Below are 23,255 nucleotides of genomic sequence, written 5' to 3' on the forward strand. Positions count from 1 at the left end.
CGGAGAGGGACCATCACCAAAATGGCATTCTGAAATCAACACTAAAAATGGCATCACCATAGTCTCCAGACTGTGCTGAGTTCAACGAGATGCCCCACTTGACCGTAGCTCGCTCTGAGTGCAGCGACCTTGAAAAAAAGAAGGCCCAAAATGAAGCCTGGCCCTCAATGTCATTTGCTTTTGGGTGACAGTGAGAGAACCGTTAGGGTGAGAAGCACAATTCGACCTCAGGTACGTTCCTGAGGTCCTCCCGATCTGTGCAAGCCTAACCTTGACCGTGTGGCATTAACCCTTACCAGTTAAAAGAAGGTGTTTACATCAAACAGTTTGCATTGACTTCTCTGCATTGACTTCTCTGCCTGCACCCCTAAATTCAACCTGAAGCCTATGTGGGTTATGAATGCCGTATGAACCTGTCTTCGATGACAATCCATCAGGCCACTTTGAGGTCTGCGTGTGTTGATTCTAAGCTTCCTGGAGCAACCAGAAGTGGTTCAATTCACCCTAAAAGTGTTTTGAAACACATAACCAGTCATTATGAAAATCACTGCATTCAACCCTGTGTAGATCAGTCAATTATTAACTTAAAGACTTAAAACTCAGGATTCTGTAAGAGGATACCTCAATCAAGACATGTGTTTACTTATAGCTTCCTGTGCCAACCAGAAGTGCCTTTAATTGGGTCACAGTGTCTGTTTTGAAGGGTTAAAAAAGTCACATCTTCATATGTGTGACTAGGTAACCCTCCTGAACTGTAAATCAGTCATTTCTCCCAACAGATGTCAAAGAAAAGCTCTCACACACACATTTTATTTTATTTATTTTATTTATTTCACCTTTATTTAACCAGGTAGGCTAGTTGAGAACAAGTTCTCATTTACAACTGCGACCTGGCCAAGATAAAGCATAGCAGTGTGAGCAGACAACACAGAGTTACACATGGAATAAACAAATTAACAAGTCAATAACACAGTAGAAAACAAAGGGGGAGTCTATATACAATGTACAATGTGTGCAAAAGGCATGAGGAGGTAGACGAATAGTTACAATTTTGCAGATTAACACTGGAGTGATATATGATCAGATGGTCATGTACAGGTAGAGATATTGGTGTGCAAAAGAGCAGAAAAGTAAATAAATAAAAACAGTATGGGGATGAGGTAGGTGAAAATGGGTGGGCTATTTACCAATAGACTATGTACAGCTGCAGCGATCGGTTAGCTGCTCAGATAGCTGATGTTTGAAGTTGGTGAGGGAGATAAAAGTCTCCAACTTCAGCGATTTTTGCAATTCGTTCCAGTCACAGGCAGCAGAGTACTGGAACGAAAGGCGGCCAAATGAGGTGTTGGCTTTAGGGATGATCAGTGAGATACACCTGCTGGAGCGCGTGCTACGGATGGGTGTTGCCATCGTGACCAGTGAACTGAGATAAGGCGGAGCTTTACCTAGCATGGACTTGTAGATGACCTGGAGCCAGTGGGTCTGGCGACGAATATGTAGCGAGGGCCAGCCGACTAGAGCATACAAGTCGCAGTGGTGGGTGGTATAAGGTGCTTTAGTGACAAAACGGATGGCACTGTGATATACTGCATCCAGTTTGCTGAGTAGAGTGTTGGAAGCCATTTTGTAGATGACATCGCCCGAGGATTGGTAGGATAGTCAGTTTTACTAGGGTAAGCTTGGCGGCGTGAGTGAAGGAGGCTTTGTTGCGGAATAGAAAGCCGACTCTTGATTTGATTTTTGATTGGAGGTGTTTGATATGAGTCTGAAGGAGAGTTTGCAGTCTAGCCAGACACCTAGGTACTTATAGATGTCCACATATTCAAGGTCGGAACCATCCAGGGTGGTGATGCTAGTCGGGCATGCGGGTGCAGGCAGCGATCGGTTGAAAAGCATGCATTTGGTTTTACTAGCGTTTAAGAGGAGTTGGAGGCCACGGAAGGAGTGTTGTATGGCATTGAAGCTTGTTTGGAGGTTAGATAGCACAGTGTCCAATGACGGGCCGAAAGTATATAGAATGGTGTCGTCTGCGTAGAGGTGGATCAGGGAATCGCCCGCAGCAAGAGCAACATCATTGATATACACAGAGAAAAGAGTCGGCCCGAGAATTGAACCCTGTGGTACCCCCATAGAGACTGCCAGAGGACCGGACAGCATGCCCTCCGATTTGACACACTGAACTCTGTCTGCAAAGTAATTGGTGAACCAGGCAAGGCAGTCATCCGAAAAACAGAGGCTACTGAGTCTGCCGATGAGAATATGGTGATTGACAGAGTCGAAAGCCTTGGCAAGGTCGATGAAGACGGCTGCACAGTACTGTCTTTTATCGATGGCGGTTATGATATCGTTTAGTACCTTGAGTGTGGCTGAGGTGCACCCGTGACCGGCTCGGAAGCCAGATTGCACAGCGGAGAAGGTACGGTGGGATTCGAGATGGTCAGTGACCTGTTTGTTGACTTGGCTTTCAAGACCTTAGATAGGCAGGGCAGGATGGATATAGGTCTGTAACAGTTTGGGTCCAGGGTGTCTCCCCCTTGAAGAGGGGGATGACTGCGGCAGCTTTCCAATCCTTGGGGATTTCAGACGATATGAAAGAGAGGTTGAACAGGCTGGTAATAGGGGTTGCGACAATGGCGGCGGATAGTTTCAGAAATAGGGGGTCCAGATTGTCAAGCCCAGCTGATTCGTACGGGTCCAGGTTTTGCAGCTCTTTCAGAACATCTGCTATCTGGATTTGGGTAAAGGAGAACTTGGAGAGGCTTGGGCGAGGAGCTGCCGGGGGGGAGGAGCTGTTGGCCGAGGTTGGAGTAGCCAGGCGGAAGGCATGGCCAGCCGTTGAGAAATGCTTATTGAAGTTTTCGATAATCATGGATTTATCGGTGGTGACCGTGTTACCTAGCCTCAGTGCAGTGGGCAGGTGGGAGGAGGTGCTCTTGTTCTCCATAGACTTCACAGTGTCCCAGAACTTTTTGGAGTTGGAGCTACAGGATGCAAACTTCTGCCTGAAGAAGCTGGCCTTAGCTTTCCTGACTGACTGCGTGTATTGGTTCCGGACTTCCTGAACAGTTGCATATCACGGGGACTATTCGATGCTATTGCAGTCCGCCACAGGATGTTTTTGTGCTGGTCGAGGGCAGTCAGGTCTGGGGTGAACCAAGGACTGTATCTGTTCTTAGTTCTGCATTTTTGAACGGAGCATGCTTATCTAAAATGGTGAGGAAGTTACTTTTAAAGAATGACCAGGCATCCTCAACTGACGGGATGAGGTCGATGTCCTTCCAGGATACACGGGCCAGGTCGATTAGAAAGGCCTGCTCACAGAAGTGTTTTAGGGAGCGTTTGACCGTGATGAGGGGTGGTCGTTTGACTGCGGCTCCGTAGCGGATACAGGCAATGAGGCAGTGATCGCTGAGATCCTGGTTGAAGACAGCAGAGGTGTATTTGGAGGGCCAGTTGGTCAGGATGACGTCTATGAGGGTGCCCTTGTTTACAGAGTTAGGGTTGTACCTGGTGGCTTCCTTGATGATTTGTGTGAGATTGAGGGCATCTAGCTTAGATTGTAGGACTGGCGGGGTGTTAAGCATATCCCAGTTTAGGTCACCTAACAGAACAAACTCTGAGGCTAGATGGGGGGGCGATCAATTCACAAATGGTGTCCAGGGCACAGCTGGGAGCTGAGGGGGGTCGGTAGCAGGCGGCAACAGTGAGAGACTTATTTCTGGAGAGAGTAATTTTCAAAATTAGTAGTTCGAACTGTTTGGGTATGGACCTGGAAAGTATGACATTACTTTGCAGGCTATCTCTGCAGTAGACTGCAACTCCTCCCCTTTGGCAGATCTATCTTGACGGAAGATGTTATAGTTGGGTATGGAAATCTCTGAATTTTTGGTGGCCTTCCTGAGCCAGGATTCAGACACAGCAAGGACATCAGGGTTAGCAGAGTGTGCTAGAGCAGTGAGTAAAACAAACTTAGGGAGGAGGCTTCTGATGTTGACATGCATGAAACCAAGGCTTTTACGATCACAGAAGTCAACAAATGAGGGAGCCTGGGGACATGCAGGGCCTGGGTTTAGCAAGGATGGAGTGACAAAGTGCAGTGCTTAAAGACACAGAGAGCAGGCAATGGCATTACCATAATGTCTAGGCCGTGCCGAGTTCAACGAGATATCCCGCTTGACCGTAGCTCGCTTGGTCTAAGCGCAGCGACCATGAGAAAAGTAGGCCCAAAATGAAGCCTGCCCCCCAACGTCATTTGCTTTTGGGTGACAGTGAGAGAACCGTTAGGGTGAGAAGCACAATTCGACTTCAGGTACGTTCATGAGGTCCTCCCGATCCGTGCAAGCCTAACCTTGACCGTGTGGCATTAACCCTTAACAGTAAATCAGGGTTTTTTGATCTCACAGATTACAATGACTTCTCTCCCCATAGGAATACATTGCCTGCACTCCTAAATTCAACCTGAACCCTATGTGGGTTATGAATGCCGTATGAACCTTTCTTTGATGACAGTCCATCAATCCATCACTATGAGGTCTACCTGTGTCGATTCTAAGCTTCCTGGACCAACTGGAAGTGGTTAAAATCACCCTAAAAGTGTATATCCATACCCTACCTGCAGTTTGATAGAAATAGTGCATTCAACCCTGTGTAAATCAGTCAGTTTTTATGGTAAAGACTTAAAACTCAGGATTCTGTAAAAGCATACCCCAATGAGGATATGTGTTTACTTATAGCTTCCTGTGCCAACCGGAAGTGCCATAATTGGTGTCTCAGGGGCTGTTTCGAAGGGTTAAAAAAGTCAGATCTTTCCAAAACTTCATATGTGTTATTAGGCAACCCCCATGAACTGTAAATCAGTCATTTTTCCCATTAAATTTCAAAGAAAAACTAAATCACACACACACACAGCTTGGAAGGAGGGACACATTGGGGTGCGTAGAAACATACACTGTTAACACATTAGTTAACCTTGTTGGAACTTTTAAAGAACCGTCAGACCTAGAGTTCCGAAACTTTAGAAACCTGTTCTAGACCTCAGGTCGATAGTGTGTAGTGAGTTACGTGGCTCTAGAAGGTTCTCGGACCGAGAAACAGCCTTGTACATTTGCAATAACTTCAATTCCTTTTTGCATCACGAAAATGACGACATTTAGAAATGTCCCAAAGTCGCAAGACTAGGTGCATTGCGATCGCCTCGGCCCATATAGACAGACCCCAACGTTTCTGTCTGATAGCTCATTCAAGGACCCCGTAGCAAGTCATGGAAAAAAGTGGATTTTCAGCACCAATTAGGGTCTTGCTCGGGCACCAAATGACCTATTGAGCCGAAACTTGGGATTCGGTGTCGCCTCAGGTAGGCCTACACATAACATCTGAACTGCAACCGCAGCTGGAACGTAACTACGTGTTTTACATTTTTATTATGGTTTGAATAGAAGGCGTTGTGAATTATGGGCCAGCTCTGTAGTATGTGATAGTTGGCTACGAAACGAGTTGGAAAAAGTGGGTTTGGTGTCAGTTTGTATAAGTTTGGTGTCAGAATGATATCAAATTGACTGATGGACGGTGACTTGCTGGTGACTCTTGTCCATTGGCAATATGTTTAAACAGTGAGGTACCATCACCAAAGTGACATTCTGAAATCAACCAAAACGAGCGATGGAGAGGAACCAAAATCACTGCCCAGCCATCCCGAGTTCATCGGGCCAGTCAATTTCGCATTCCTGCAGGATTTTTATAGCATGACAAATTCGTGATGGTAAATGCCCATTGAACCACATTGCAAATGGTTCAACGCTGGTCCGACCAAGCTGACTCCACACTCCAAGACTGCTTCCATCACGTGGACTGGGAGCATTGTTTAAAGTGGCTAGTGATATATTTACATAATTTCCCATCAATTCCCATTATTAAAGTGGCTGGAGTAGAGTCAGTGTCATTGACAGTGTGTTGGCAGTAGCCACTCAATGTTAGTGGTGGCTGTTTAACAGTCTGATGGCCTTGAGATAGAAGCTGTTTTTCAGTCTCTCGGTCCCAGCTTTGATGCACCTGTACTGACCTCGCCTTCTGGATGACAGCGGGGTGAACAGGCAGTGGCTCGGGTGGCTGATGTCCTTGATGATCTTTATGGCCTTCCTGTAGCATCGGGTGGTGTAGGTGTCCTGGAGGGCAGGTAGTTTGCCCCCGGTGATGCGTTGTGCAGACCTCACTACCCTCTGGAGAGCCTTACAGTTGAGGGCGGTGCAGTTGCCATACCAGGCGGTGATACAGCCCGCCAGGATGCTCTCGATTGTGCATCTGTAGAAGTTTGTGAGTGCTTTTGGTGACAAGCCGAATTTCTTCAGCCTCCTGAGGTTGAAGAGGCGCTGCTGCGCCTTCCTCACGATGCTGTCTGTGTGAGTGGACCAATTCAGTTTGTCTGTGATGTGTATGCCGAGGAACTTAAAACTTGCTACCCTCTCCACTACTGTTCCATCGATGTGGATGGGGGTGTTCCCTCTGCTGTTTCCTGAAGTCCACAATCATCTCCTTAGTTTTGTTGACGTTGAGTGTGAGGTTATTTTCCTGACACCACACTCCGAGGGCCCTCACCTCCTCCCTGTAGGCCGTCTCGTCGTTGTTGGTAATCAAGCCTACCACTGTTGTGTCGTCCGCAAACTTGATGATTGAGTTGGAGGCGTGCATGGCCACGCAGTCGTGGGTGAACAGGGAGTACAGGAGAGGGCTCAGAACGCACCCTTGTGGGGCCCCAGTGTTGAGGATCAGCGGGGAGGAGATGTTGTTGCCTACCCTCACCACCTGGGGGCGGCCCGTCAGGAAGTCCAGAACCCAGTTGCAAAGGGCGGGGTCGAGACCCAGGGTCTCGAGCTTGATGACGAGCTTGGAGGGTACTATGGTGTTGAATGCCGAGCTGTAGTCGATGAACAGCATTCTCACATAGGTATTCCTCTTGTCCAGATGGGTTAGGGCAGTGTGCAGTGTGGTTGAGATTGCATCGTCTGTGGACCTATTTGGGCGGTAAGCAAATTGGAGTGGGTCTAGGGTATCAGGTAGGGTGGAGGTGATATGGTCCTTGACTAGTCTCTCAAAGCACTTCATGATGACGGATGTGAGTGCTACGGGGCGGTAGTCGTTTAGCTCAGTTACCTTAGCTTTCTTGGGAACAGGAACAATGGTGGCCCTCTTGAAGCATGTGGGAACAGCAGACTCGTATAGGGATTGATTGAATATGTCCGTAAACACACCGGCCAGCTGGTCTGCGCATGCTCTGAGGGCGCGGCTGGGGATGCCGTCTGGGCCTGCAGCCTTGCGAGGGTTAACACGTTTAAATGTCTTACTCACTTCGGCTGCAGTGAAGGAGAGACCGCATGTTTTCGTTGCAGGCCGTGTCAGTGGCACTGTATTGTCCTCAAAGCGGGCAAAAAGTTATTTAGTCTGCCTGGGAGCAGGACATCCTGGTCCGTGACTGGGCTGGGTTTCTTCCTGCAGTCCGTGATTGACTGTAGACCCTGCCACATGCCTCTTGTGTCTGAGCCGTTGAATTGAGATTCTACTTTGTCTCTGTACTGGCGCTTAGCTTGTTTGATAGCCTTGCGGAGGGAATAGCTGCACTGTTTGTATTCAGCCATGTTACCAGACACCTTGCCCTGATTAAAAGCAGTGGTTCGTGCCTTCAGTTTCACACGAATGCTGCCATCAATCCAAGGTTTCTGGTTAGGGAATGTTTTAACAGGTTAATCATTGCTATGGGAACGACATCTTCAACGCACGTTCTAATGAACTCGCACACCGAATCAGCGTATTCGTCAATGTTGTTGTCTGACGCAATACGAAACATCTCCCAGTCCACGTGATGGAAGCAGTCTTGGAGTGTGGAGTCAGCTTGGTCGGACCAGCGTTGGACAGACCTCAGCGTGGGAGCTTCTTGTTTTAGTTTCTGTCTGTAGGCAGGGATCAACAAAATGGAGTCGTGGTCAGCTTTTCCGAAAGGGGCGGGGCAGGGCCTTATATGCGTCGCGGAAGTTAGAGTAACAATGATCCAGGGTCTTTCCACCCCTGGTTGCGCAATCGATATGCTGATAAAATTTAGGGAGTCTTGTTTTCAGATTGGCCTTGTTAAAATCCCCAGCTACAATGAATGCAGCCTCCGGATAAATCGTTTCCAGTTTGCAGAGAGTTAAATAAAGTTCGTTCAGAGCCATCGATGTGTCTGCTTGGGGGATATATACGGCTGTGATTATAATCGAAGAGAATTCTCTTGGTAGATAATGCGGTCTACATTTGATTGTGAGGAATTCTAAATCAGGTGAACAGAAGGATTTGAGTTCCTGTATGTTTCTTTCATCACACCATGTCACGTTGGTCATAAGGCATACGCCCCCGCCCCTCTTCTTACCAGAAAGATGTTTGTTTCTGTCGGCGCGATGCGTGGAGAAACCCGCTGGCTGCACCGCTTCGGATGCACAGGGCGGGGTCGAGACCCAGGGTCTCGAGCTTGATGACGAGCTTGGAGGGCACTATGGTGTTAAATGCCGAGCTGTAGTCGATGAACAGCATTCTCACATAGGTATTCCTCTTGTCCAGATGGGTTAGGGCAGTGTGCAGTGTGGTTGAGATTGCATCGTCTGTGGACCTATTTGGGCGGTAAGCAAATTGGAGTGGGTCTAGGGTGTCAGGTAGGGTGGAGGTGATATGGTCCTTGACTAGTCTCTCAAAGCACTTCATGATGACAGAAGTGAGTGCTACGGGGCGGTAGTCGTTTAGCTCAGTTACCTTAGCTTTCTTGGGAACAGGAACAATGGTGGCCCTCTTGATGCATGTGGGAACAACAGACTGGGATCAGGATTGATTGAATATGTCTGTAAACACACCAGCCAGCTGGTCTGCGCATGCTCTGAGGGCGCGGCTGGGGATGCCGTCTGGGCCTGCAGCCTTGCGAGGGTTGACACGTTTAAATGTTTTCCTCACGTCGGCTGCAGTGAAGGAGAGTCCGCATGTTTTAGTTGCGGGCCTTGTCAGTGGCACTGTATTGTCCTCAAAGCGGGCAAAAAAGTTATTTAGTCTGCCTGGGAGCAAGACATCCTGGTCCGTGACGGGGCTGGTTTTCTTTTTGTAATCCGTGATTGACTGTAGACCCTGCCACATACCTCTTGTGTCTGAGCCGTTGAATTGAGATTCTACTTTGTCTCTATACTGACGCTTAGCTTGTTTGATTGCCTTGCGGAGGGAATAGTTACACTGTTTGTATTCGGTCATGTTTCCTGTCACCTTGCCCTGATTAAAAGCAGTGGTTCGTGCTTTCAGTTTCACGCGAATGCTGCCATCAATCCACGGTTTCTGGTTTGGGAATGTTTTAATCGTTGCTATGGGAACGACATCTTCAACTCACATTCTAATGAACTCGCTCACCGAATCAGCGTATTCGTCAATGTTGTTGTCTGACGCAATACGAAACATATCCCAGTCCACGTGATGGAAGCAGTCTTGGAGTGTGGAATCAGATTGGTCGGACCAGCGTTGAACAGACCTCAGGAGCTTCTTGTTAAAATATATATATTTTTTTATAATAATAAAATTGGACAAAAGTATATTCATACAGTTCTTACACATGTGTAATTGACAAAAAAAAATCTAAAGAATTTCGAAAAACAGCCCAGAAAGCACTTTTTTAAGGGGTTGCTAGGTTTTTGAATTTTTTTTCACTTTTTCAAAATTTTTCTTTTGGATGTTGACTTGTGTTGCATTTGCAATATGAAAAACCACGGTGGAGCGCGCTCGCCACCTGTTGGATTATTAAAGTGTTTACAACTGGCATATGGCATTTGCAATCAACTTTGAACGAAACGACGCCGAATTGAGTGGTATTGGACACCGTGTGTATGGTTTGTCCAGTGCCAATGACTTCCCATTCATTTTTGCCCATTTCAGGGGGGTGTTCCCTTACCAGGTGAAGTGTCTTCAAAAAGTGTTTCAGCCGAATGGTGCTGAGACTGAGGGATGTGCCTCTTTTGTAGGAAATAACGAGGACGTGGTTTGCCAGGTAGGTCGAATCCTATTGGTGCATGAGGTGTGCATGCGGTGTTCATGTGAGAGGTATGGTCGTGGCTCGTCCAATGAGATCGCTTCGTTTTTTGGGATGCGGTGTCTATTAGTCTGTTAAGTGATGGTGAGGCCTCCATCGTTGATTCCTATGGGGAATTGCATAGGGAAAGTAGTCACTTTGCTTCTGGGGTGCTGTTTGTGTTGTGGGTGTCCGAGGGGTTCCAGGTGAATTTTGGGTAAGACTAGAAGTCTTAGGGGTCAAGATGAGCCATACGTGGATGTGATGTGTAGAAGTATAATAGATCCTCCTGTGAAAAAGGTGTGTTTGACCTTTGTGTCGCCATTGACTTGTGTGTTAGCGTTGAGAGCGGTCTGCTCTGGTTTAGGGTTTTGGGCTGGAAATACCCGAATGTGAGGTTCTGTGGGTCCGGAAAGGGTCCGGTAGAGTAGACATCTGTAGGTCCATGATGAATCTATAGTTGGGGTTCTAGGTGACCCATAGGTCTGGTTATAGGTCTTCAAATGTGGTTGAGTTATTTTTCCTCTGCTTTTGGAGTCACGTCACTCTAGTGCAGTGAGGTGCGATGTGCAGGGGGAAGTTGTGGCTGTGGTATCTTGGTCTTTTGTGGTGTTAAAGGGCTTGAACCTTGTTGCTTTTCTGAGGGGTAGTTGTGGGTAGGGTTTCTAAGGGGGTGTTCCCTTTTACTGGATCAAAAATTGTGCTTTTTTTAGTCGTCTTTAGTTGGTGCTTATTAGCGGAGTTATGTTCCTGTCCATTTGGGTTCCCGTATATGCGGTAGATTTTGCCGTGTTGTCGTGTTTCCGTCCACTTGGGGTATGGGAGGTACGGATCCGAAAAAACTTTTTTTTGCTGTTTCCAGTGATGTGTGTCCTCCGAAGTTGGTGTTACCTATCCTTTAGGGGGATACTTTTACCTGGGGGTTGGGGGAGGGTCCAGTATTAAATATTGATACTTTACTGTGTGATGGATGGGTATTGTAGGTGTTTTTTGTTTTAATCCAGATGGATGGTTTAAGGTGGTTCCTTTTTGGTTATCCCATGTATGTACCTATGATGTACAGCTGTTAGGCATTCCTGGTTAGGCTCGTAGTAATGGTTGGTGTCGTATGGGTGGGAGTCTTACCTGGGTTTCTGGTTTGTTTGTGTATGGTGCAGAGGTGTGAGTGGGGTGTCCCTGTTTTATAATTTTGTTTCCTTTTACTCCTAAATTGGAAATACGGTCGTCAGAATTCTGTGAGAGGGTTGGCGTCTGTTTCACCTGTGTCAGGGTGATGAAGTCTTGTTCTTTGATGAAAAAAATAATCTTTTGTTGAAAAAGTAGAGGAGGTGGTGTCCATCAGGAGATCAAAAGTTGAATCCAGGGGTGTTTGGTGAAAAAAGATGCCTTTTAGTTGAAAAAAGTAGAGGAGGTGATGTTCATCCGAGGGTCAGGCAGTAGTTATAGAATTCTTGGTCTTTTGATGGAAAAATCTTGGTTGAGAGTGGAGAAGGCTTGGAGTAGGTGGATCTTGAATTATACTTCATTCTTGTGGTTTCCCCGGTAGAAGGTGTGTGTTGGAGGTTTCATAAGTGATGTCCTTCAGAGACCTGGTAAAGCTATTTTAGGTTGTATTTAATCAAATCAAATCAAATGTATCTATATAGCCCTTCATACATCAGCTGATATCTCAAAGTGCTGTACAGAAACCCAGCCTAAAACCCCAAACAGCAAGCAATGCAGGTGTAGAAGCACGGTGGCTAGGAAAAACTCCCTAGAAAGGCCAAAACCTAGGAAGAAACCTAGAGAGGAACCAGGATATGTGGGGTGGCCAGTCCTCTTCTGGCTGTGCCGGGTGGAGATTATAACAGAACATGGCCAAGATGTTCAAATGTTCATAAATGACCAGCATGGTCAAATAATAATAATCACAGGCAGAACAGTTGAAACTGGAGCAGCAGCACGGCCAGGTGGACTGGGGACAGCAAGGAGTCATCATGTCAGGTAGTCCTGAGGCATGGTCCTAGGGCTCAGGTCCTCCGAGAGTGAGAAAGAAAGAGAGAATTAGAGAGAGCATACTTAAATTCACACAGGACACCGGATAGGACAGGAGAAGTACTCCAGATATAACAAACTGACCCTAGCCCCCCAACACATAAACTACTGCAGCATAAATACTGGAAGATGAGACAGGAGGGTTCAGGAGACACTGTGGCCCCATCCGATGACACCCCCGGACAGGGCCAAACAGGAAGGATATAACCCCACCCACTTTGCCAAAGCACAGCCCCCACACCACTAGAGGGATATCTTCAACCACCAACTTACCATCCTGAGACAAGGCCGAGTATAGCCCACAAAGATCTTCGCCACGGCACAACCCAATGGGGGGCGTCAACCCAGACAGGAAGATCATATCAGTGACTCATCCCACCCAAGTGACGCACACCTCCTAGGGACGGTATGAAAGACCCTTAGTAAGCCAGTGACTCAGCCCCTGTAATAGGGTTAGAGGCAGAGAATCCCAGTGGAAAGAGGGGAACCGGCCAGGCAGAGACAGCAAGGGTGGTTCGTTGCTCCAGAGCCTTTCCGTTCACCTTCACACTCCTGGGCCAGGCTACACTCAATCACACGACCCCCTGAAGAGATGAGTCTTCAGTAAAGACTTAAAGGTTGAGACCGAGTTTGCGTCTCTCACATGGGTAGGCAGACCATTCTATAAAAATGGAGCTCTATAGGAGAAAGCCCTGCCTCCAGCTGTTTGCATAGAAATTCTAGGGATAATTAGGAGGCCTGCGCCTTGTGAACGTAGCGTACGTGTAGGTATATATGGCAGGACCAAATCTGAGAGATAGGTAGGAGCAAGCCCATGTAATGCTTTGTAGGTTAGCAGTAAAACCTTGAAATCAGCCCTTGCCTAGACAGGAAGCCAGTGTAGGGAGGCTAGCACTTGAGTAATATGATCCAATCTTTTGGTTCTAGTCAGGATTCTAGCAGCCATATTTAGCACTAACTGAAGTTTATTTAGTGCTTTATCCGGGTAGCCGGAAAGTAGAGCTTTGCAGTAGTCTAACCTAGAAGTGGCAAAAGCATGGATTAATTTTTCTGCATCATTTTTGGACAGAAAGTTTCTGATTTTTGCAATGTTACGTAGATGGAAAAATGCTGTCCTTGAAACAGTCTTGATATGTTCTTCAAAAGAGAGATCAGGGTCCAGAGTAACGCCGAGGTCCTTCACAGTTTTATTTGAGACGACTGTACAATCATTAAGATTAATTGTCAGATTCAACAGAAGATCTCTTTGTTTCTTGGGACCTAGAACAAGCAGCTCTGTTTTGTCCGAGTTTAAAAGTAGAACGTTTGCAGCCATCCACTTCCTTATGTCTGAAACACATGCTTCTAGCGAGGGCAATTTTGGGGCTTCACCATGTTTCATTGAAATGTACAGCTGTGTGTCATCCGCATAGCAGTGAAAGTTGACATTATGTTTTCGAATGACATCCCCAGGAGGTAAAATATATAGTGAAAACAATAGTGGTCCTAAAATGGAAACTTGAGGAACACCAAAACGTACAGTTGATTTGTCAGAGGACAAACCATTCACAGAGACAAACTGATATCTTTCCAACAGATAAGATCTAAACCAGGCCAGAACTGGTCCGTGTAGACCAAGATTGGATTTCCAATCTCTCCAAAAGAATGTGGTGTGCGATGATATCAAAAGCAGCACTATAAGGTCTAGGAGCATGAGGACAGATGCAGAGCCTTGGTCTGATGCCATTAAAAGGTCATTTACCACCTTCACAAGTGCAGTCTCAGTGCTATGATGGGGTCTAAAACCAGACTGAAGCATTTTGTATACATTATTTTTCTTCAGGAAGGCAGTGAGTTGCTGCGCAACAGCCTTTTCTAACATTTTTGAGAGGAATGGTAGATTCAATATAGGCCGATAGTTTTTGATATTTTCTGGGTCAAGGTTTGGCTTTTTCAAGAGAGGCTTTATTACTGCCACTTTTAGTGAGTTTGGTACGCATCCGGTGGATAGAGAGCCGTTTATTATGTTCAACATAGGAGGGCCAAGCACAGGAAGCAGCTCTTTCAGTAGTTTAGTTGGAATAGGGTCCAGTATACAGCTTGAAGGTTTAGAGGCCATGATTATTTTCATCATTGTGTCAAGAGATATAGTACTAAAACACTTGAGTGTCTCTCTTGATCCTAGTTCCTGGCAGAGTTGTGCAGACTCAGGACAACTGAGCTTTGAAGGAATACGCAGATTTAAAGAGGAGTCCGTAATTTGCTTTCTAATAATCATGATCTTTTTCTCAAAGAAGTTCATGAATTTATTACTGCTGAAGTGAAAGCCATCCTCTCTTGGGGAATGCTGCTTTTTAGTTAGCTTTGCGACAGTATCAAAAAGGAATTTCGGGTTGTTCTTATTTTCCTCAATTAAGTTGGAAAAATAGGGTGATCGAGCAGCAGTAAGGGCTCTTCGATACTGCACGGTACTGTCTTTCCAAGCTAGTCAGAAGACTTCCAGTTTGGTGTGGCGCCATTTCCGTTCCAATTTTCTGGAAGCTTGCTTCAGAGCTCGGGTATTTTCTGTGTACCAGGGAGCTAGTTTCTTATGAGAAATGTTTTTAGTTTTTAGGGGTGCAACTGCATCTAGGGTATTGCGCAAGGTTAAATTGAGTTCCTCAGTTAGGTGGTTAACTGATTTTTGTCCTCTGGCGTCCTTGGGTAGACAGAGGGAGCTTGGAAGGACATCAAGGAATCTTTGTGTTGTCTGTGAATTTATAGCACGACTTTTGATGTTCCTTGTTTGGCGTCTGAGCAGATTATTTGTTGCAATTGCAAACGTAATAAAATGGTGGTCCGATAGTCCAGGATTATGAGGAAAAACATTAAGATCCACAACATTTATTCCTTGGGACAAAACAAGGTCCAGAGTATGACTGTGACAGTGAGTAGGTCCAGAGACATGTTGGACAAAACCCACTGAGTCGATGATGGCTCCGAAAGCCTTTTGGAGTGGGTCTGTGGACTTTTCCATGTGAATATTAAAGTCACCAAAGATTAGAATATTATCTGCTATGACTACAAGGTCCGAAAGGAATTCAGGGAACTCAATGAGGAACGCTGTATATGGCCCAGGAGGCCTGTAAACAGTAGCTATAAAAAGTGATTGAGTAGGCTGCATAGATTTCATGACTAGAAGCTCAAAAGACGAAAATTTCTTTTTTTTTGTAAATTGAAATTTGCCATCGTAAATGTTAGCAACACCTCTGCCTTTGCGGGATGCACGGGGGATATGGTCACTAGTGTAGCCAGGAGGTGAGGCCTCATTTAACACAGTAGAGTTAGAGCCCTGTCTATGTTGGTAGATAAGACGAGAGCACCCCTCCAGCTAGGATGGAGTCCGTCACTCCTCAGCAGGTCAGGCTTGGTCCTGTTTGTGGGTTAGAGTCCCAGAAAGAGGGCCAATTATCTACAAATTCTGTATTTTGGGAGGGGCAGAAAATAGTTTTCAACCAGCGATTGAGTTGTGAGACTCTACTGTAGAGCTCATCACTCCCCCTAACTGGGAGGGGGCCAGAGACAATTACTCGATGCCGACATATCTTTCTAGCTGATCTACACGCTGTAGCTATGGTGATCTCTGACTGTTTCATCCTAACATCGTTGGTGCCGACGTGGATAACAAGATCTCTATACTCTCTACACTCGCCAGTTTTAGCTTTAGCCAGCACCATCTTCAGATTAGCCTTAACGTCGGTAGCCCTGCCCCCTGGTAAACAGTGTATGATCGCTGGATGATTTGTTTTAAGTCTAATACTGCAGGTAATGGAGTCGCCAATTACTAGAGTTTTCAATTTGTCAGAGTAATTTTTTTTTTTTACTTTTATTTTACTAGGCAAGTCAGTTAAGAACAAATTCTTATTTTCAATGACAGCCTAGGAACAGTGGGTTAACTGCCTGTTCAGGGGCAGAACAACAGATTTGTACCTTGTCAGCTCGGGGATTCGAACTTGCAACCTTTCGGTTACAAGTCCAAGAGCTAATGGTGGGAAGCTTCGGCACATTTAATCTAATAATTATTTTCGACCTGTTCACCATCAAACCATTCCTTAGAGAAGTATACACCCCTAGAAAAAGGCCAGATTAAAAATTATCCCAGGTAATTTCAGGGATAAAAAATTCCTTGGCTTGAAGAGTCTAGATCCCTCGGCAGGCAATGCAACGGTGACTGGCTAGTGTTTGGTTTCTAGTTTTGAGTCAGTTGATCCACTTCCATCTCTGACACGTGGAAACCGAAGGGGGGGAAGGGAGGGGGGTGCACTCCACATCATGTACGCGCGGGTTCGGAGGGGTCCGGGCGCAACCGGCCAAAGTTGTAGACCCCATGGTTGCCCTCTTGTAGATTAACCCGTTGGTTGGGTTAAAGGCTGTCTGTCCGTAGTAGGGTTAGGGTTAGAGAGTTAGGGTTAGGGGGTTAGGGTTGGGGTTGGGGTGAGGGTTAGGGTTATGGGTCAGGGTTAGGGTAGGTTTTGAATATAATTGTGTTTCGTTTCAACTAGTTAGGCCTGTGCACCGTAAAACTATCTCCTGTTTATCCCTCCCATTTCTGATGATCTGATATATTAGGTGTAGTACTTAAAAAGGCCTGTAGATGTCCTCCTAGGATCATAAATTAAACTGAGGTAAGTTCCAAATTGCCTCCTTTTCTGGGTGGCAGTGCAGAAGTCAATGTGGTGAGAGATTCATTCAACCATAGTGTTGTTAAATATGAACATAAACGCCATATTGTGCATTTAATTGGTGTTATTGTTTTTTTAAAGGAAAGGAAAACCCTAAAAAAGGAAGTGCCAAACTAAAACCAAACAAAACATAAATATATAGAGAGCATAAATAAAATATAAATAAAACCATGTTCTTCTCCATCCATTTTCCTGTCTGTTAAAACCCATTTTCTAAAACCTCTCGTTCAGGCCATTTGGCGTTATTGTCTGTAGTTGCTGGATCCACTCCCGTTCTACCCTCTTTCGCTGCCCACAGGTCCAGCCTATATGTGACTGTAACCCTGATATGGTAAGGTGAGTGATGGGGTGCTCCTGGAAGTGGGTTATGAGTTCCGTTTGTAGGTGTGCCCTTTTAATGTTATACAGGTGTTGTTTGAGTCTGGTTTCTATGGTGTGTTTGGTTTCTCCAATGTAATGTTTATTGCAAAGTGTACATGTAATGATATAAATGGCGTTATGAGTGTTCAATGAATATGATTCTTGTACTGGTGCTGATGTGTGGCTGTGAATATTTGTAATGAACTTTATCTGTCGAAAATGGAAATTGTGAGCTTTGAGGTCTTGTGGTGGCTTACTACTGAATCTTGCTTTGGTGAGGAGGTCCTTTAAAGTTTTGTTCTTTCTAAATGCTGAAATGGTTCTGTATGGTTTGAGTGATATGTATGTCTGCTGAACTGTAGAGAAGTTGTGTTTGATTGATTGATGTAGGGATCTAATTCTATGTGAAAATGTGGTTACTAGGGGGATGATAATTGTCTGTTGATTGAGTATTGATGACAAGGGAGAAGAGACAGAGGAAGTGTTTCGGTTTAGTGGTTGGTGCAGATCACTTTCCATAGGGGAGTCAGGATTAGGGTGAGGGAGGGAGATAGGGATTAAGTTAGGATGAGAACCCTGGTTAGGGTAATGGTACACATTAGGGTTAGGCGTGGGGTTTGGGGAAAGGTTAGGGTTAGGCGTGAGGTTTGGGGAAAGGTTGAGGTTAGGCATGGGGTTAAGGGTTTGGGTTAGGGGTTAGGGTTAGAGTTAGGGGTTAGTGTTAGAGGTTAGGGTTAGGGGGTTAGGGGTTAGGGTTAGGTTAGGGGTTAGGGTTAGGGGTTAGGGTTAGGGGTTAAGGTTAGGGGTTAGGGTTAGAGTTAGGGGTTAGTGTTAGAGGTTAGGGTTATGGGTTAGGGGTTAGGGTTAGGGTAGGGGGTTAGGGGTTAGGGTTAGGGGATTAGGGTTAGGGGTTAAGGTTAGGGGGTTAGGGTTAGGTTTTGAATATAATTGTGTTTCATTTCAACTAGTTAGTTTTACGGTGCACAGGCCTATCTCCTGTTTATCCCTCCCATTTCTGGTGATCTGATATATTAGGTGTAGTACTTTAAAAAGGCCCGTAGATGTCCTCATAGGGTTAGGGTTGGGGGGTTAGGGTTAGTGGGTTCGGGGTTAGGGTTAGAGGGTTAGGGTTAGGGGTTAGGGTTAGGGGTTAGGGTGTCTAGTTTTGAGTCGGTTGATCCACTTCCATCTCTGACACGTGGAAGCCGAAGGGGGGGAAGGGAGGGGTGTGCACTCCACACATATACGCGCGGTCCGGAGGGGTCCGGGCGCGGCCGGCCAAAGTAGTAGGCCCCATGGTTGCCCACTTGTAGATTAACCCATTGGTTGGGTTAAAAGACTGTCTGTCTGTAGGTTTAGGGTTAGGTATGGTTTTTAGAATGGTTAAGGTTAAGGTTAGGGTAAGGAATAGTTTTTTTTAGAGAGGTTGAGGTTAGGTTTAGGTAAGGGTTTTTTAGAGTGGTTACGGTTAGGGTTAGGTATAGTTTTTCAGAATGGTTAAGGTTAGGTTTAGGTAGGTCTGTCAACTGTTGATGAATAGGTATATGAGAAACGAGACCAAGTCGAGACGCTGGACAAGGCGGATACGGTATAGTAAAGGCCGTTTATTCAAGAGTAATGATATCTGGCAATTACGTGCACGGCTCCGTTTCGTCAAGTTTTCAAGCGAACCATTGGAAAAAGAGGGCGGACACATATCGTACAGTTCATTTTATACATTGAAATGACGTAGGTAGATTCTGGTAGTCCTGGCTTCTGGTAGGTTGTTCGTAGATGATAGACAGTCTCCTCCAGCCTGGTGTCAGTATCCCATTGGTTCTCGACAGAGTTCTTTGTCTTTGGAGCCCATCCAGAAGGGGAGGGGCTCCGTGTGTGTAAGTGTGTGCGTTCCTGTCTTGGCAAGTCTGTGTGTCTTTTCAGTGAGTGTGTGTGTGTGAGATATCCTGTATGGGCCCTACCATGTTTTACTGTGAAAATACGTTGCTATGTGTTATCTCAGTTATAGCAATGCAATAGCAGTAAGCTGGTCATTTGCATAGGAAATAGCACTTCATTACAAATCCCCCTTTTCACGTCTCCTAAGAGACGTGACATGAATTAAAAACCAGTCAAATTTATAGTCCCCCTCTTCACGTCTCGAAAGAGACGTGACAACTACTCATATGTGCATGTTTCAAACTCCACCAGAGGATCCTCCTGTTGTAGGAGGGGGAACATCAGTGCAGGGTCATTATTTGGTGGAATAGCAGAAGTAATAACACGAGAAAGCAGGGAGCGGGCACATGGGATGCAACAACAGCCACAGAGGGTTAATATAGTGACAAACACAGAGATAGAGACCAGAATAGAAGAGACCAAGACCTTATATTTACCAAATGCATTCATCCAGGAGTCCCACATGCTGGTATCAACCCCAGAGTGGGATTTCATTTTACCATTAAGGGTACGCAGGCCTTCTAACGCCACAGTGAGGCTGCCATCAGAGGCTGTGTTATTGGGGATAAATGTGCAACATTGCTCCCCAAACATAAAACATATCCCACCCTTCTCAACCAGCAACATGTCAACGGCAATGCGATTTTGAAAAGCCATAAGGGAGGTGGCAGCCAGTTGACCATGCACGGCCTCAAAGCTTTGTTGAGTCCAGTTACCTAATTTTTGGACATTGAAATGTATATAGTTAATGCGGTCAACATTTTTATCAACAGTGCACCACCAGCAGAAAGCTGATTCAAAACCTGCGGCGACCTGGTCCACCAGCTTGTACTCATCAGGGACCCCCCTAGGAACACCTATGGCATCAATATATGTGGGATCCCCACCAGTCGGGGGTGCTTCCCGCTTGGTTCTGGTAGGCAGAAACTGTGGGTCCACAGCCTGTATCCGGGTCACCAAATCACCCACACCTATAGGGTAAACAGAGATAGGCAGCAGAAGTGTTACAAGCGCACAAGTACCCGTAGCATTATTGGGAGTTCTGTCAAAAAGCCGAGGTCCCCCACACCACCACCAGATGTCAGCCCTGATCACTGGCTTAAAACCACCAACTATTACGATAGTATTTGTACACCAACCCTCAGGGAGTATCCCTAACTGTAGTATACCCCCTGTCAAGTTAATACAGGAAAATTCAGCCCTGGCAACATCAGAGGAAAATACTGGTGCCCTGACCGTAGCAGAGACAACAGGGTAAACTGCATCCCACAAGGAGCAATTACCAGTCGGATTGTCTTTGTCCATAAGGGGCATTAAACATCCGATCTCGATAGAGGCCGGGACAATGCGGAGCAATGGTCTAGCACCCATGCAAACTACGCAACTAGTGGGGGTTGTAAACCAGTGCGTGAAAGTGTAAGCCGTTTGTGCCAGGCAAGGACAGCCCGTCCCTTGGAATAGCTGGACCAGTATCCTGTTTCTGCCACCAGGTTTTTCCAAGCCCACTCACCATATCCCCCTTTGGTTATATACCAGTTGAAACTGGAATAGGTCCAGGCAGGTAGCCCCAGACTATTTCGCGCATGACCCAAAAGGCCCCAAGGCAGGTAAACGGTGGTGGTGGCATTGAAAGGCAAACACAAGGTGGTGCTCTTCAACTCCTGGGGGTTGCACTTAGTGACCCTCACCTCACGTCTAGAAACGGTATGGTCTTGTGGTAGATAAGAGGGAAGAGAGAGAGAGTTAGTTTCACCTGGCAGAGTAGAATTCAGTGTGTGAATCGGTAGTGGGTGCATCTGTTTGTCTATGAGCCATGTGAGTGTAAGTAGAGTGACCCCTCCTATGAGAAGAAAAATAACAAACAGGGGTCCCGAGATCCCCAAACGTTCCCAGGGGGAAAAGTGTGATTTAGTCAGAGAGTATGGGGGTGCACCTCCCATTTTCCCTGGCTAAATAGATGTAGAATTTGGGACCGAATGTAGACCACTTAGGTCAGTTCTGACTTCCGTCAGTGTGCGGGAAGGAGTTGGAGCTGGTGTACAATGTGTGAGGTGGTGCCAAGGTGCGCCCAATTTACCTTTGACCTGGACTGAGTGTGAAGTAACCTCCTTCACTTCGTACGGCCCAGTCCACCTGGGTTCCAGCCACTTTCTCTTGTGGACTTTGACCCTTACTCAGTCTCCAACCTTTTACCTTCAGTGGTGCTGGAGCTTCCTGCAGTTCTCTCTCCTGGACCTTGTGAACCTGGGTAGAGAGTGCTGCAGAGAGAACCGTCAGTTTTTTCACATAATCAGACATTACAATTTGTTGTACATCAAGGGCGGGCATATGACCTCCCTCCCTTGGTGGACCAGGCATGACTCTACCAGCCATTATCTCATGAGGAGAGAGATGGGTGCCTGACCCTGGTGAGGCTCTCATGGCCATCAACGCCAGGGGCAGGGCTTCGACCCATTTCAACTTCGACCCGGCACATATACCTTAGCTATTTTGGATTTAAGCTTTTGACCTGCGCGTTTCACGAGACCTTGGGATCGGGGGTGGTACACAGAACCAAATCTGTGTGTTATGCCAAATCTTTCTTCCACCTGTCTCAGGTGTTTGTTATTGAAATGTGAGCCATTTGTCAAATGTTTGTTAAAACCACTTAACGACTGACCTAGCATCCCCCTCCGCTGCTGGTATTGCTTCTACCCATTTGAAGAACCTATCTATCATAACTAGGAGATAGCGTTTATCTTTAGAATACATTTTCGGGGCCCATGTCGGTGTGGTCTATACTAATATCCTGAAAACCTGCATTAGGTACTAAGTATGGGCCCATTGGTGTTTGATATGGTTTCAATGGGTTGTGTCTGTCACAAACATTGCATTCGTCATAAAATAAATCATCGTCATACAAAATAAAATAATAAAAATAAATAAAAAATCAGTCATATTTTCATGTGTGGGTGCCCCCAGATGTGAGACACCTTCTGTAAAGTCCTTAGTTTGCCTTTGTGTGTGTGGCTATGTGCTTCTCGTAAAAGTTCTGGGTCCATCAGTGTGGACTGCTCCATGGGCATAGCCTGAGTCTGTATAGATATTCACAGTCTTTCCTTTTCCTCTGATGAGGGCCTGCGTCAATCCGATGATTTCAGCTAATTGGGCAGGTGCTGGTTGAAGGATGTTGGCTGATTGAAGGGTGATATCACGAGGTGAGATGTTTTTTTTCAATAGCTTTTGCTACTGCAGCAACGTAACTGGAGCATGTTGTTTGGCCCATTTCAATGTGATCTAACTTGGAGAAGTGGTACAGCAGCACCCTGCGCTCCCCCTCTTGTTTCTGAAAAAGGACAGAGACTGTGAACCCCTCCTTTTCAGAAACATCCAAATGGAAACTCTTGGAGTAGTCAGGGGACGTGAGAGAGGCAGTGGACGAGAGGTCAGTTCCTTCTCTCGTGGTGATGGTGGGCAGCTTTATTGCCAAGGGGGGTATTCTCCTGACATACCCTGGTACGGCGCCTCTTGTGGTGGGTAGGAGGCAAATGGCACTGGGTGGTTGTATGCAGGTTGTTCACTCTGAATTCTTGATTGCGACTGTGGTTGTGGCTGAGGGGATGTCCTGTAGCCACCCCTCCATCCTGGTGGACCGTAGAAGGGCCTTCCTGCCCTGGGTGGGCGCTGAGGTTGAGACAGTGGATATGGGCAGTCCCTGGAGTAGTGACCGGGTGTCCTACAGTTGTAGCAAACTCCCCCTCTAGGCAGTCCTGGAATCCATTGTGGCTGGAATGCAACCTGTGGTCCCCCTTGTGGTGCCATTGGCATTGGCGTTAAGTGCCCAGGGCCAGGAGCGGGTGCGGAGGTCTGCTGGACAGTTTGTTGCTGCATCATCTGGGTGACTGTTTTAGTGACTATATCAACAATGTCTGTAGATGCCTCGGCCATCATCTGTTTCTTTGGTTTGTCTCCCCTCTGCGCGTCCTTCAGCTGCAACTTCAAAAGCTCAACCTGGAGCTTTTGCACCTGGGATTCAGCTCCCCCTTTATTCTTGTGATGTTGAGCAACGTGATGATGGATGTGTGTGTTGAACTGGGTCAGAGGGAGGGAGATGAGGCCCACTGTGCCCCTCAACTGTGCTTTCACTTCAGTAGGACATCCATTTACCACCATTTCTTTCCACATCG

General features: G+C 46.4%; 1 protein-coding gene across 1 annotated transcript; it reads right to left on the reverse strand.

The window, feature by feature from the left end:
* Positions 1–19,068: 19,068 nt before the first annotated feature.
* On the reverse strand, positions 19,069–22,521 carry LOC121840807. Its single transcript, XM_042306199.1, has 2 exons — positions 20,600–22,521; positions 19,069–20,060 (listed from the first exon to the last, which is right to left on the reverse strand). Exons 1-2 carry the CDS (start codon positions 21,027–21,029, stop codon positions 19,309–19,311), a joined length of 1,182 nt encoding a protein of 393 aa, XP_042162133.1. The 5' UTR covers positions 21,030–22,521; the 3' UTR covers positions 19,069–19,308.
* Between the last annotated feature and the right edge of the window lie 734 nt (positions 22,522–23,255).

The sequence above is a fragment of the Oncorhynchus tshawytscha genome, linkage group LG25 (genome assembly GCF_018296145.1).
Source record: "Oncorhynchus tshawytscha isolate Ot180627B linkage group LG25, Otsh_v2.0, whole genome shotgun sequence".
Lineage (NCBI taxonomy): Eukaryota > Metazoa > Chordata > Actinopteri > Salmoniformes > Salmonidae > Oncorhynchus > Oncorhynchus tshawytscha.

Excerpts from the sequence above, each read along its gene's own strand:
- LOC121840807 (XM_042306199.1), bottom strand. The coding sequence starts at position 21,029 with ATGGGAGGTGCACCCCCATACTCTCTGACTAAATCACACTTTTCCCCC. Across the intron at positions 20,061-20,599 it reads TATAACCAAAGGGGGATATG|GTGTGGGTGATTTGGTGACC; the intron begins GTGAGTGGGCTT and ends TTTACCCTATAG.